At 36.8% G+C, this 13,188-nt stretch overlaps 1 protein-coding gene across 6 annotated transcripts in view; it reads right to left on the bottom strand.

Annotated features, from left to right (window-relative positions):
- Positions 1 to 1,867: 1,867 nt before the first annotated feature.
- NR2C1 (nuclear receptor subfamily 2 group C member 1) overlaps positions 1,868 to 13,188 on the bottom strand; it is a 53,305-nt gene continuing 41,984 nt past the window's right edge. For 5 of the 6 annotated variants that reach the window (XM_042468293.1, XM_042468294.1, XM_042468296.1 and 2 more), the window contains 6 exons: positions 12,376 to 12,541; positions 8,558 to 8,679; positions 6,518 to 6,657; positions 5,651 to 5,788; positions 4,105 to 4,210; positions 1,868 to 2,469 (listed from right to left, as the gene is read on the bottom strand). In XM_042468293.1, coding sequence (XP_042324227.1) covers positions 2,295 to 2,469; positions 4,105 to 4,210; positions 5,651 to 5,788; positions 6,518 to 6,657; positions 8,558 to 8,679; positions 12,376 to 12,541 — 847 coding nt within the window. In that variant the 3' untranslated portion in view covers positions 1,868 to 2,294. Of the gene's footprint in view, positions 2,470 to 4,104; positions 4,282 to 5,650; positions 5,789 to 6,517; positions 6,658 to 8,557; positions 8,680 to 12,375; positions 12,542 to 13,188 lie in introns of those variants that run through there. The other variant, XM_042468297.1, reaches the window with a different exon arrangement.

Genomic DNA, 13,188 nt, shown 5'->3' with positions numbered 1-13,188 from the left:
ATAAGGAGAAGTCAGCATGAATTGGTCTTGAAAAACAGTGCAATTGTTACAAGACTTGTGATATATGGTTTCTAAGGCACACACTAGACAACAGTTGCTGCATTTTGCATGGTGGCTTTTGAGTGCTCTTCTTAGCAGCCTCACAGAAAACACGGTCATTCTGGTATACTGAATATGATAAATTCTGCCATATTAAACATACTGCTTTTCAGAACTTAAAGTCAAGTTAAATATAAAAAAATATTTCTGACTTGGACTAAGAATACTTAATGAAAGAACAAGTCTAAAATGGTTAGTGATAACTGCTGAAACTGAACTACAAAATAACACAGTGAATGAAACTGATCTCTTCATCAAACTGCTGTAAAATGTACATACATACATAGTGTGTCGCACAGTCCAAGTTTATGTAAGATACAGATTTAAAAAACAAACACCAAGTAACAATGCTTTATATTAAAAGTTACAATTTATTTTTAAAAATACAGCCAAAATAGAATTTACAATTCTTCAGGTTTCAATACATTTACAGTAGTTATTATACAACAACAAGACAATACTTGGGACATTTTGATGCACACGCTAAAAGTGAACCACAAAAAATGTATACAAAAGATTAATGGAATGCAGAGGCAATTGATTTCCAGTGACTATGAAGAAAAACTAGGTTTAACCAATTTATTGACACCATTAGGAAGGTGTGCAAATTATTTATAGGCAAGATTTAAAACTGATTTATAATTACAAGATCATGGAACACATCATGAAGAAAATATATTACAACTACTTGTATGAAGCATATCTGCCTGTGTCTAACTGCACTAATAACTTTTAGGACCAAAAATTAACTGTTTGTTTCATTATTGTAAAGTGTCTTGTTTTGAAATATACAAAGTGGAACCATTTTCTACTCAATCAGTTTTAAAAGTCTGATGCTTCTTCAAATTATAAAAGACCATTTTCATTTACAGAAAGGCCACAGACTGACAACCAGAAGTAGGTGTATTACTATGATCAGTACTTAACATCTGAAAGTAAAGTTCAAAATGAGAATTGCCAAAGCATTATATGGACAACCCATGATAGTGTACATGAATATTGTGTGTTGATGCTAGATTAACTTTACTATACAGTAATTTAAAAAAAAGCAGCCTTTAATGAATCACAAAGTGCATTTTGGAAAATATAATGAACATGAAAACAAATTTGCAATAAGGAAGATTTTGCAATCATTACTGTTTAGGAAACATTATGTGCTGTCAGTAACACATACATTCCACAAATGTTTATGAATGTTTCAGAAACTATACCCAGTTTTATCAGAACCTGAGACTTAAACTTGAAGGAGAGTCTGAATTGCTGCAGGACAGCCATCTCTAGTACGAGTTACACAACTGAATGTCATCATTAAAAGAAAGAAGCACCTGCCAAATATAAGTGATTCCAATCCTTAGCTAAATATACGGAAATTAACATTACTGAAATGCGCTTAGTTGGCACTGGCAGACTAAGCCACATATGTAAAAAATTTAACGGCTTAGGAAATAACACACAATGAGTATCTGATGCAATTAAAATATCTAGAATTCTTTACATCTAACTTATATTAGCAGCCAATATAACTGTGAACATTACAATTATCTGTGATTCAAATTAACTCAATAAATACTGAGTAATCGTTGTTTTGAGGCACTAACATGATGTCAAGCCAGTTTTACACCTTTCCTGTAACTTCTTTTCCATTTTAACAAGCACACATTTATTAAAAATATGTTCTGTTTCAACCAGTTGAAAGATATACAGAACTCTGCAACTAAGTCCCATCAGAAATAAATTGGCTTATTCAAGATTTCAAACTTACATCAAATTGACAAAGAGTGAATTTTTTAAAAACCAGATACCAAAAACACAACACTGGGAAGAAAGTTAATTTATTTAAAGTATCAAGTTAAAACATCTTGTTGATCTTCCTTTCACCAATGGCTAGGCTTTTTTGTACATTTTTCTGGAGTTCTTCTATGTATAGCTAAACTACAAAAATAGGATGAACGACTTCTTGATTTTCTTTAGATTCTAAAGCAATATACAAAGTTCTTGAAAACCAGATAAAAAGTAAATCATCCTGTACCACTCAAGTATCCCACCATGTTTCACAAATGCATTGGTAAGGAGGAAGTGATAACTTCTTTCATTTTTCTCATTGTAACTGCACAGGAAAACATGTTATCTCTTGGAGATAATCTATATTTACAATCACCATGATTGCCATGGTATAGAATCTGTGGGTTTAGTTTTTATACAGCATGACCAATTATTTGAGAATTGTAATCTGCAGTCTCCATTCTTAGAATATATGGTATGATGCTGTCAATCTGAACATTTCCAATTAGTCCTGCAAAGAACAATTCTTCTGTGATAGCAGCACTCATCAGTCTCAGGGCTGGCAATCGGAGAAGGAGCCTAGACAGCCTAGAAGACAAATTTGACAAAAGAGTGGCACAATTTTACATGCAAAAAGAAAAAAAATTATCTTCATTTATCCATCTATAAAAACCAGTTTTCCATTTATAAATTATCAAATGTTAAATCACCCCATTATTCATATCTTTCAAAATGCACTATTGATTCATTTTCACATATTTAGAACTAAAGATCAACTTGGGTCCAAAACAGACTGCAGAAATAATCCAGTTTGAGACCGCTTTAACTGTCCTGGCTCAATGCTGAGGGATTCTGGGAACTGTAGTTTTGTGAGACGTTTAGCCTTTTCTGTGAGACAGCTCTGGTGACAAAACAAACTACAGTTCCCAGGATTCCTTAGCACTGAGCCATGGCAGTTAAAGTGGTCTCACACTGGATTATTTCTACAGTTTGTTTTGGACCTTGTTTAGACAATCTAATAACCTGAATACAACAAAGTCTAAATACTCTGCTGTAGAATTAAGCAGAGACTTATAGCTCAGTCCTATGGGTATGTTTTAGTAATAACTTGTTCATATGCTAATTACATATGTTGATCCAGTTGCAGCTTATTTTTATTTCAAGTAGGCAAGAGACAAAGCAATTCTACCATGCCTACTAATAAACCCTATTCTTTTTATAAATGAATTGCTAGAGGCAGTTCTACATTTACAAAGGGGGTTACATTTTCAAAATTTTCAAAATGATGAAATCAAACTGTATTATTTTTCCTGCTGCCAAGTGTAGAGGTGGCTCTGGGTGAAACCTAGTATCATCAGTGTAAGTCTGTTAAGCACTTTCTCTTCAATACATCTTAGGTTAATGACATGTAGACAGCACAACCAACCAAATCTATTCTCACCTGATTTTTGTAACATCTTGAAGTGATCTGAAGATCTCAAAAGCTTGGATAATTTTTTGTGTATTTCAGGGGCTGCCTGCACTGCAGAAATAATCCAGTTTGACACTACTTTAACTGTCATGACTCAATGCAATGGAATTCTGGGTACTGTAGTTCTGAGAAACATTTAGTTTTCTATGCTAGAGCACTCAGCTGCCATGACAAACTACAATTCCCAGAATTCCATATCATTGAGCCATGGCAGTTAAAGTGGTATTAAACTGGATTATTTCTGCAGTGTGGATACAGTCCTAGATACTACAATAAAGGTATTGCTACCAGATGAATTTTGGAATTCTTTCCTTAGGCTAACAAAACTTTGCTGTTCCACCCAATCCTATATACTATAAGATCTAAGTGGTACACATTTGCACTAGCTTTAACAATTTATTTAGCTTTGAAAAATCCACAATAAGATGCTAATTTCTGTACTGGATTAGAGCAGTTCCTAAACACTGCAAGATTATAGGGAGAGACACTGACAGTAGGGAGATATAGTACAGCAGAAGATAAACCATATTTTGCATTGTATATACATCACAAGAGAAGATGCTTATGGAATTTTTACTGTATATACACAAGAGCATACAGAAGTGACACTCTCTAAAGAGATTATTTTTTAGCATTAAAAATCTATTTTGGTTTTCAAAACACAAAAAGGCTTGTCAGGATTTTCAAATCAATGCAATTCTAAAGTAAAACATGGACTGCAAAAATCAATTATTTTTGTCTATTATACACACCTGTAAGTATCATCTGGATATACTTTTGTTATATAATCCTGGAATTCCATATATGCTTTTTCTTGAAATTTTTCAATCTGCAGCACATTTTCTAAGCCTGGGTGATCTACAATTAGATCTGCAATTAGAACTGCTCCAGATATGACAGCATAAGGTGGCAACAAATAACTTCATCATCTTATTCTCAAAAAGGTAAACAAATTATGCTCAAATTGTCCAGTATCTACAAAGAACTAGAACTACAGAATTCAAAGTAACTTTATCGGAATAATAGCAATTTATTTAAGACATTTAAAGATATTCTAATATAGCAATAGCATTTAGATTTCTATACCGTTTTTCAGTGAACACTGCACTAAGTGGTTTACAAGCTGGGTATTCAATTTACCAACTTAAAAAAGCATGGAGCCCTCTGGAATCAAACTCACACAACCTTGTGGTTGCAGTACAGGTACTTAACCACTGCAGCACTAGAATTCCCTATTTCTTGTGCTTCAAGAGGTCCCCACAACTGCAGGGTGAGGAGAGAAAACAAAGCTCCCTTCTATTGACAGCTTTCTCATCAAGTGGTAACACAGTCTAAGGGCCTTTTAGATTGGGGGGGGGGATATATGAACAAAGCATGTGCCAGTTTTGATTTGAAACAAAAATAAAAATTATTAAAATAATTCAAATAATACAATCAAATAATTAGGATTTTCACTCTATACCGACGTCAGAAATGTAGAACAGGTTAATCACAACATATTGATGATACAGGCCCGTTACAGATGGGCATAAAGTACGGACTGGGTCCGTATTTGGGTTAGAAAGGGGCGTCCCTTCCGGACGCCCCTAACCCTAATACGGACCCAGTCCGTACAAAATGGCGGTGGCCGTCCCACACAGGGGCGCCATCTTTATGTAGCAGATGCGCTGCGTCCGCACGTCACGCGGCGCATATGACACTGAGTGCGCCATTGGTGCCTCGCAGCATCATATCCGCGCCACAAAGAGAAGCGCCATTTTGGCGCTTCTTATTTGCAGCGTGGAGGAGTGTTGCGGTTTGGACGCTGGGGCTCCTCCACGCTGCAAATGGCGGTGGTGGCAGACTACCCCTTCTGGGTGGTCTGTAACGCACCATAGATACCAAACATATGCTGACCTTACTTAGTGGATCTGTAGTCATTAATAACAATAACCCTATAAACCAGACATAAGAGGAGCAAGCCAATATCACAAAGGACCACATTCAGAAGGAGATATGGTCATTCCTCTTCCTTCTGCAGTTCTAAATGCTTTAAGCCTCCATTCCAAAGAGTCTCTCAAGAGGGTCTCTCCCCATGGGTGGGTGGGGGAACAAGGAACTGCAGGGCAAAGGGAACAAAGTCTCCTCCTTCCTCCCAGTGGAAATATGTACAGTAGACTTTAGATCCAAGCCAAATGATTTAAACAGAAAATTAGCTTAATGTCAATTTACTTAACATGCAGGCAACTTTTCAGCAGACTAGATACTCATGTACAGTCAGAGCAAAGCCAAATGATTTAGTTTCATGTTTTCACATACCAGGACTGAAGAGGACAATAGCTTTTAAATAAGCATATTCATAACCATCAAGGCAAAGCTTCACCATACTGTTGCAGAACTCCTGGAGTTTGAAGATATGCTCCATCACCAACTTTCCTCTATCAGCTGAAAGCTTATCTAAGGTAATAAAAAACAGTACGTATTTAATTAGGGTTGTTTTATCACTTTAGATACATGAATCAACTTCAAACTGTTTAAAATCTAGCTGAGTTGCCCAACTGTGTTGTAAGTGGAGCCCATTTTTCACCTCTGCAGCTACTCATAGGCTCCACCTGCAGCTCTGATGTCACTGGAAATGGTCTAGTTCTTTGAAGAGTATCTTATTCCCAGTACTTGTGCCCCATCTGTCCGTCCCTGATTATTTTAACTGTATTGCTTCTAACATTTAATCCTGTTTAACTGATGTTTTAGGGAAGGGAGGGAATGTTTGGGATATGAGGTATGTATGTTCTCATTTTAATTGTAAGCTGCCTCAATTGTCTTTAACAGAGAGGCAGAGTAAAAATAAAGCTTTTATTTTATTTATTCTTTTATTCTCATACAACTCTAGAAATTTCTGTTTGAAGTGTAACCCTTGAAGAAAGATCATTTTGATAGAGGCCAAAATGTGTTGGGCTTTTAAAAATAATAAATAAATAAGTGAACATCTATCAGCACATGGACCCTGTTTCCTATTTGGCTTTTGTTGGAATATGTACTTATCAGTTCTCTCTTTAGTATATGTGAACAAGTACAATTATGTGAACAAGTATAATTATATTTAGGCCTTCAGAGTTCAATAGCAAACAATGCAGGTTACTGAACCCATTTGCACACTTTTTGAGAATACTTGGGGATGCATCTTACCTTGCTGTAAACTATTATGAAGATGATTAACAAATGCAGTTAGTATAGTTGCTACATTCATTACTTGTGAACACTGTGCAAGACCAAGTGTAAAAAGTTCATTCCAGCAGGCTTTCACTAGTGATATGCTGTTATCCTGCCTATTAAAAGGAAAATAATTATATTAATGAAAGTGTTTGCTACAAGGTATTGCACACAGTTGCAATTTTTCAGCCTCTCTGATGTGCATCCAAGATCTCTTTTCTCACATGAAATGGATGTTTCTGGTGAAACTCACATGAAAATTCTGTGCTCACATTCATCTAATTACAGAAGTGAATGATGTACCTGTATAGATCAGGTTCTGAATCAAGACCATACTGTCATGTGATTATAATGTCTGAGGGATCTTTGAACATGGAATAGACCATCTGTGGAAGGTGTTCCTAGCCAGTATTTTCAAATCTCTACCTTTCCACTTTCAACAGTCCTCCCATATTTAGCAGAGTTCCAAAGTCCTCTGTGTAGCAATCTTAGGGGCTGGTAGGGGTACCATGTGGAAAAAAAGCTAGGAATGTCAGCCCCATTGCATTCAAATCTGGAACTCATTCCGTTCTAGATTGAGATGATCTACAAGATACTATTATATGGATACAGTGTTGGTCTAGATGACCCTCCGGTCACTTCCTAATGTATTACTCTAATAAAAGTTTTTCCAGGTATTTCCCAGTAATTTTATTCTCAGTAGTATTATTCACAAACCAAGAATCAATACTGGAAGACTCTCACAAAAGAGGGACCTGTTAGCATGGGGGAATAATAGTGTCTCCCTTCAGCTGAAGTATTTTGTCCACTCTATCTGAGCTGGTAGAGATCCACTCAAACTTCAGCACAGCTGTAGATGTCTAGCATAGCAACACTGGAGAAAATAAATGTTTGTAAGTGCTTTATTAAGAGGAAAACATCTGAAGACAGGGAATGGATTAAGCTTTATGGTCTGTGCCTTCATACCTAAATTTGGTCCTTAAGCTTTAAATAACAATAAATATAAACATGATTTGCTTGAACGACAGATAATTCATGCTCATGTTCCTTTGCTGATAGTAAGTCTCAGCTGGACCTGCTATAGAAGAACATAATATAAGCAGCCATATATGAAGAACACAGACTCACTACCTCTTTCAAAATGGATCCATTTCTTATGACTATACAAAAAAAATATGCAGGCTTCAACCATTCTATTTAACATAACAACTGTAGTGCCACCCTTTGGAAAACTTCTGAGTTGAAGTAGCTGCTTATTATTGGCCAAAACAGATGGCTCTAAAGGGGTGATATCATGCCGCCCCTTTGAGCACTAGATCGGGGACGTGGCACCTGCATGCCATGGCCCCGATCTGGCATTTTTCTGGCTCAAAAATGGCAAAATGCCACTCCTTTTTTGGGATGGAAAAAGGGCACCCTTGCTGCCACTACAGCTTTCTGGAAGTGTGGCGCATGTAAACATCCGCTGAAGTGCCATGAAGCCACTGCACATGTAGTCAGCAATGTGGCTTCCCAGTGGCATCAGAGTGTGTGGTGCCTAAATGCTGCACTCAGATGCCACCCCTATGTTTGTCAGAAGTGGGTCCACAGCTAGGGGCAGGTGATCTTCATCACTGTTCAAATCAAAAAGTTTGCAAGAAGGTTTGGGATTGCCTGTCTTTGGCTAAGGTTCCCAAAACATCTTGATCGTGAAAAGTCAGACTGTCAAGTCCAGAGTCTAGGTCTAGAAGATAAAATGTTTAATGAGAGAAATTGGGAGGTGCTGCTTGAAAGACAGCGAGATGCTTTCAAGCCCTGGCACATAAGCTCTACTTACTGGGAGAACACTGGGAATAGTTCATGCTGGCACCAAGACTGGTAGGTGACAATACTAATCATAATTAGTGCTTGGCCAGCAAAACCAGCCAAAAAAAAAAAAATGTACACCTCTTCCCCCACTACATGTATGCAGCCATACAAAACACAAATACACTGAAATGACCCTTGATTATATTGAGTCAACCCCTCAATACTCACCCCAGAGCTTGAAAGGAAGGAATAGAACGTGCCCAGTGCATAGATAAGAATAGCAATCTGGAGGCTGACTCACAAATATAATGTACGTTCAGGTATTCAGGCATAGGCGAAGGCATGGTGAGCTGTCACAGAAAATTGTATTTTTAGAGATCAATGAATTGTCACATTTTAAATTATACAGATATCAGAAATGTTAACATAAACCTTTCAACAAATGGTACAAGTTTATCATAATATTAAAAATTTAAGACTGGAACTTTTATGATACACTCTTATTATCTTCAAGAAGAGTGGACAACTTTAGTGGGTGTGTGGAAGAATTTTTTTTCCTCTAAGGGCTTTCTGGTGGCTGCACAGCTCACCAAAAATTAAAACAAAACAAAACAAAAAAAAGGAAGGAGACAAAACTCTACTTCTAGTTTTGAAAAATGGGAATTTATTTATGTTAAAAACTGTGCCCTGTCACATATTAAAAATGTTAACTGCCACCTCTGGAAGTTTCCAGGAGAGGCAATTCATTACTGTTGCCAGAAAGGTAGGTAGGTGGATAGAACTCTTGGAAGGTGCATGAAGTCCTCCTAGGGCCGCACTTTGCCTACTCAGCTCAACAATCTGTTCATGAACCAATGCATTTTTTAAAAAAAATGTGATACATTTAATAAAAATGCTATTTTACGTATTTATATTTATTTGTTTATATGCCCCCTTTCTCCCAGAGTGGAACACAAGGAGGCTCACAGACTAGTCTATTCCCTCAATTAAGAATTATTTTAGGGTTGATTTGGGAACAACACAGCCAACAACAGTTTCAGTGAAATACCTGTAAGATATTTTAGAAAAAAGACATAAAGAACTTGATACAACTGATAATTTCATCAATCAACCAACCAACCAATCAATTACTTTATTTATATTCTACCATCTCCTCAAGAGTGGGATTCAAGGCCATTTACAGAATAAATAAGATAAAAGTAAAAAAAATTAATGATTATAGTTATAGCACAAGAACTCTTCTTTGGCAATGATGCAATTTGCTATGAATTTCTCCTTCAAGCAAATATCTATTCCTATATTGCCTTACCCAGAAACCTTTCCCTGAATAACCAGCTCTTTGCTGACCCACCTCATTCTGAACACATTCAGAAGTGTTTTCTTAAGAACATATTGGCTCCTGTGTATATCTGCTTTTTATATGAACCTTCTGCCCCAACAGTCTGTTCATTCAAATGACTGTCTTCAAGAAATATTCAGGTTTTGGAATATTTTAGTACTTACATGGAATATCACCATTTTTCAGAACAACATAAGCCACTGAAATGTTAATGACTCATAATATGGTGGATTTGCACAACTTTTCCAAACTGTTATTTGAGTTCATTTGAGTACAGTACCATTTTTGAAAGTGTATGGTAGTCGGTCATGTGCATCAGTTCATGAATGCCTGGGTTTGAGAAGCTATCGATGCAGCTGTGCCACTTTTTTGCACAGATGTTGAAAGCATTCTCACAACATGTATCTACATGCGATCAGCTATATTAACCAATAGTAAAGGTATCAGATGTAGGTGATGGGTCACCATGCTCCCATTCCCTCAGTGTAAAATCTACCTATCCTCAACCATGATTAAAGCTTAAGTTCAACACTCATATTGGGGCTTGTCTATACTGTGTAAGAAAAACCTTTAAAAAGCTGTCTTCCCCTTGAATCTGAGGTCATATGGCCATATGGCACAAGACCTTATCACCAAATCTGGGGTGATAAAGCTACACAATGCATGGCCCCATCCACTCCAGATTCAGGGAATCTTACATAGGGCAGTGATGTACTGTATTTAAGTCTTTTATTTCAAGTCAAGTCTCATGTCTCTACCTTCCAGGCTCAAGTCCTTACAAGATACTTCCAAAGTCAACTCTCAAGTCTGGGATCCAACTTTTAATAGAAAAAAAAAAGAGGCAAGATACATTTCTTAGAAGGAAACAGCAAATGCATTGGGCAATAGGTTTGAGGCAGGGTTTCAGTTCTGCTTGGCAGCCTGTCCCTGTTGAACATCAGAGGAGCCTTCTAAAGCTTTTCGAATGTTTCAGAAGGATCTTTCTGTCTCCAGCCCATTGCCTAATGCATTTACTGTTCCCCGCCAAGAAATATGCCCTGTGCTCTGGGGGCAGTCTTTGCTTGCTGCACAAAGTGAATGACGACAGCAAGTCAGTTACTAAAAATATAAATTTCTTGGAAGCTTTACAGAACCTGAATATTAGAAAAGAGAGCACACAGATAAGATTATTTTGTAGTTTTGCATAAGTATGTGATGAATTTTCTTTATTTATGCATGCTACTGTTACACTACTTAATTAACCATTCATATACTTTTTTTAGTGGTTTGTGAAATTATTCTTGTAAAAAAGAAAATCATTATTTACATTTCCATTGCATCATCAATTCTGCAATGATATAGCAACTATGAAAGCAGTTGCCACTTAATAATATCTGTGAACTGCAGAAACAAGAGTTAGAAACTAGCTAAGAGAAACCTTGCCATGAATAATTACATTATTATCCCATTTGTCAGCATACAAAGTTAATCTACGGAGCCCCATGGTGATTAATTGTATGTGAAACTACAGATTTATGGATTTCAGAATATATATTAAACATTTACTTTACATGGTAAATGTGAGGCCACCAACTGATAACTGTTTCTGAGGAACTGCATTAAGTTAGATGTCATACACGTAAGAATACTCTACAGTCACATTAAGCAGTAATCACATACATATATACTTATTATATACTGTTCTTTTCCCAGTCTGGGGCTTAGGATGGTTTATAAAGGTTAAAACATATACAGCTTTGAAATTCATATCATACAAAAATTAAAAGTATAATTAAACTAACAACAGAATTAAAAGTAGTTAACAGCTAGACCTTTAAGAAGAAAACAGATAAGCATAGAATCAGTACAACACATTCCAAAAGCCCCTTTTCCCTTTGAGAAAACCATCACATCTCCAAAGGCTTGGTAAAACAAAAAGGTCTTCCTATGGAAGTATATCAAGGAGAACATCAGTTTCATCTCCCTAGCAAGGGAGTCCCAGAGCCTAGGAGCAACTACTGAGAAGACCCTCTGCTATGTTTTCACCAGACGTACATGTGAGGGTAGCAGGACAGAGAGAAGGATCTCTCCAGATGATTCCACAACATAAATAAACCTATTATTATTATAGGCTGGGTCATATGTGAGATTATGGTCCTTCAGATAACTTGGGCCTGACTCATATAAGGGCTTTATAAATCACAACCAGCACTTTGAATTTGTGCCTGGAAATGGACCAGCAGCCAGTAGTCCTGTTGCAACAAGAGAGTTGTGTGCAAGTTAACAACCTGGCTCTTTGGACCAGGTGAAGTTTCCAATCCTACACAGAGGCAACTTCATACAGCATGTTACGATAATGCAAATAGGACGAAACTACAACATGTAACACCATGGCCAGATCCAATGTCTTAACTATTCTTCGATCTTTCAACTGCCCAGGAGGTCCTATGTGTTCTCTGGATTAAATTTCAACTTGTTCACCCTCATTAAGTCCATTACTGATGAGAAGCACTGGTTTAGAATTGAAACTGTTTCCTTGGATTGAGGTGGAAAGGCATAATAAAGCTATCATCTTGCATGCTGATGGCACTTTTAAATTAGTGTTGACCAACCATTCAATAGTGGTACACTCTTATTATTCCTTAAAAATTCACTTAACCAATATGTTCAACCAATATCTAGACAAGTTAAATCATTCTTGATTAAAGAAAAATAAATGTTTAAGTACCCTGAATGCTACATGAACATCACTGAGAAGTGGGCCTTCTATTTCAACAATATTCATGCTTGTTTCTTCACCAAGCAGATGTGCACTGGCTTCCATACTTTCTGCAGAGCTTTGACATGATGCAGTCTCTTCTGGGTTTAGTGCTTTTGCAAGAGTATCAAATGCCCTACAAATAATGCATTGAAAGTCAATCAAGTTGGGAAGGCAAGCCAAAAATAACAAATAAACTCAAAATATTTACAAGGCCCAGAAACACATATTAAACAAAATTAAGAAATGAGAAAGAGGAAAGGAGATAAATGATGCCAGGAATCCCTAAACATGCATCTCCTGATATGATTTAAGAAAAGTTCTAAAAGGAGGCTAGAGAGCTAGCTGACAGAATGCTTTAGCTGGAGCTCTTGCACTGAGCAGGAGATTGGATCCAATGGCCCATGGGGCCCCTTCCAACTCTATGATTCTATTTGTGTATTTTTTGAAATCAAAAATGGTTTGGGTCAGATCAAAGGCATCACTAGGGTGATGGTAATTCTTATCCCTCATTCCCACCGCTTCTTTTTGAGCATCACTGGTAGAATTAAGAATAATGACAAAAGCCCATTATACATTTCTTTCAAGCATCTTAAGAAAAGGAAAATTACAGTACAGCATGACCCCCATATCCACTGGGGATATATTCACACGCTTACCCTGGATTAGCAAAAATTGGCAAAAAGACCCTTTCCCCTCCTGGATGCAAGTAAGTAAAACCACAGTTACCGAACCTGTAGATACAGGGGCTGTACTGTATCCCAAAACATTCAATATTTTCTG

The sequence above is a fragment of the Sceloporus undulatus genome, chromosome 5, assembly GCF_019175285.1.
Source record: "Sceloporus undulatus isolate JIND9_A2432 ecotype Alabama chromosome 5, SceUnd_v1.1, whole genome shotgun sequence".
In the NCBI taxonomy this organism is placed as follows: Eukaryota; Metazoa; Chordata; class Lepidosauria; order Squamata; family Phrynosomatidae; genus Sceloporus; species Sceloporus undulatus.
Note: the sequence above shows the minus strand (reverse complement) of the source record. Positions and strands in the feature narration are given on the sequence as shown.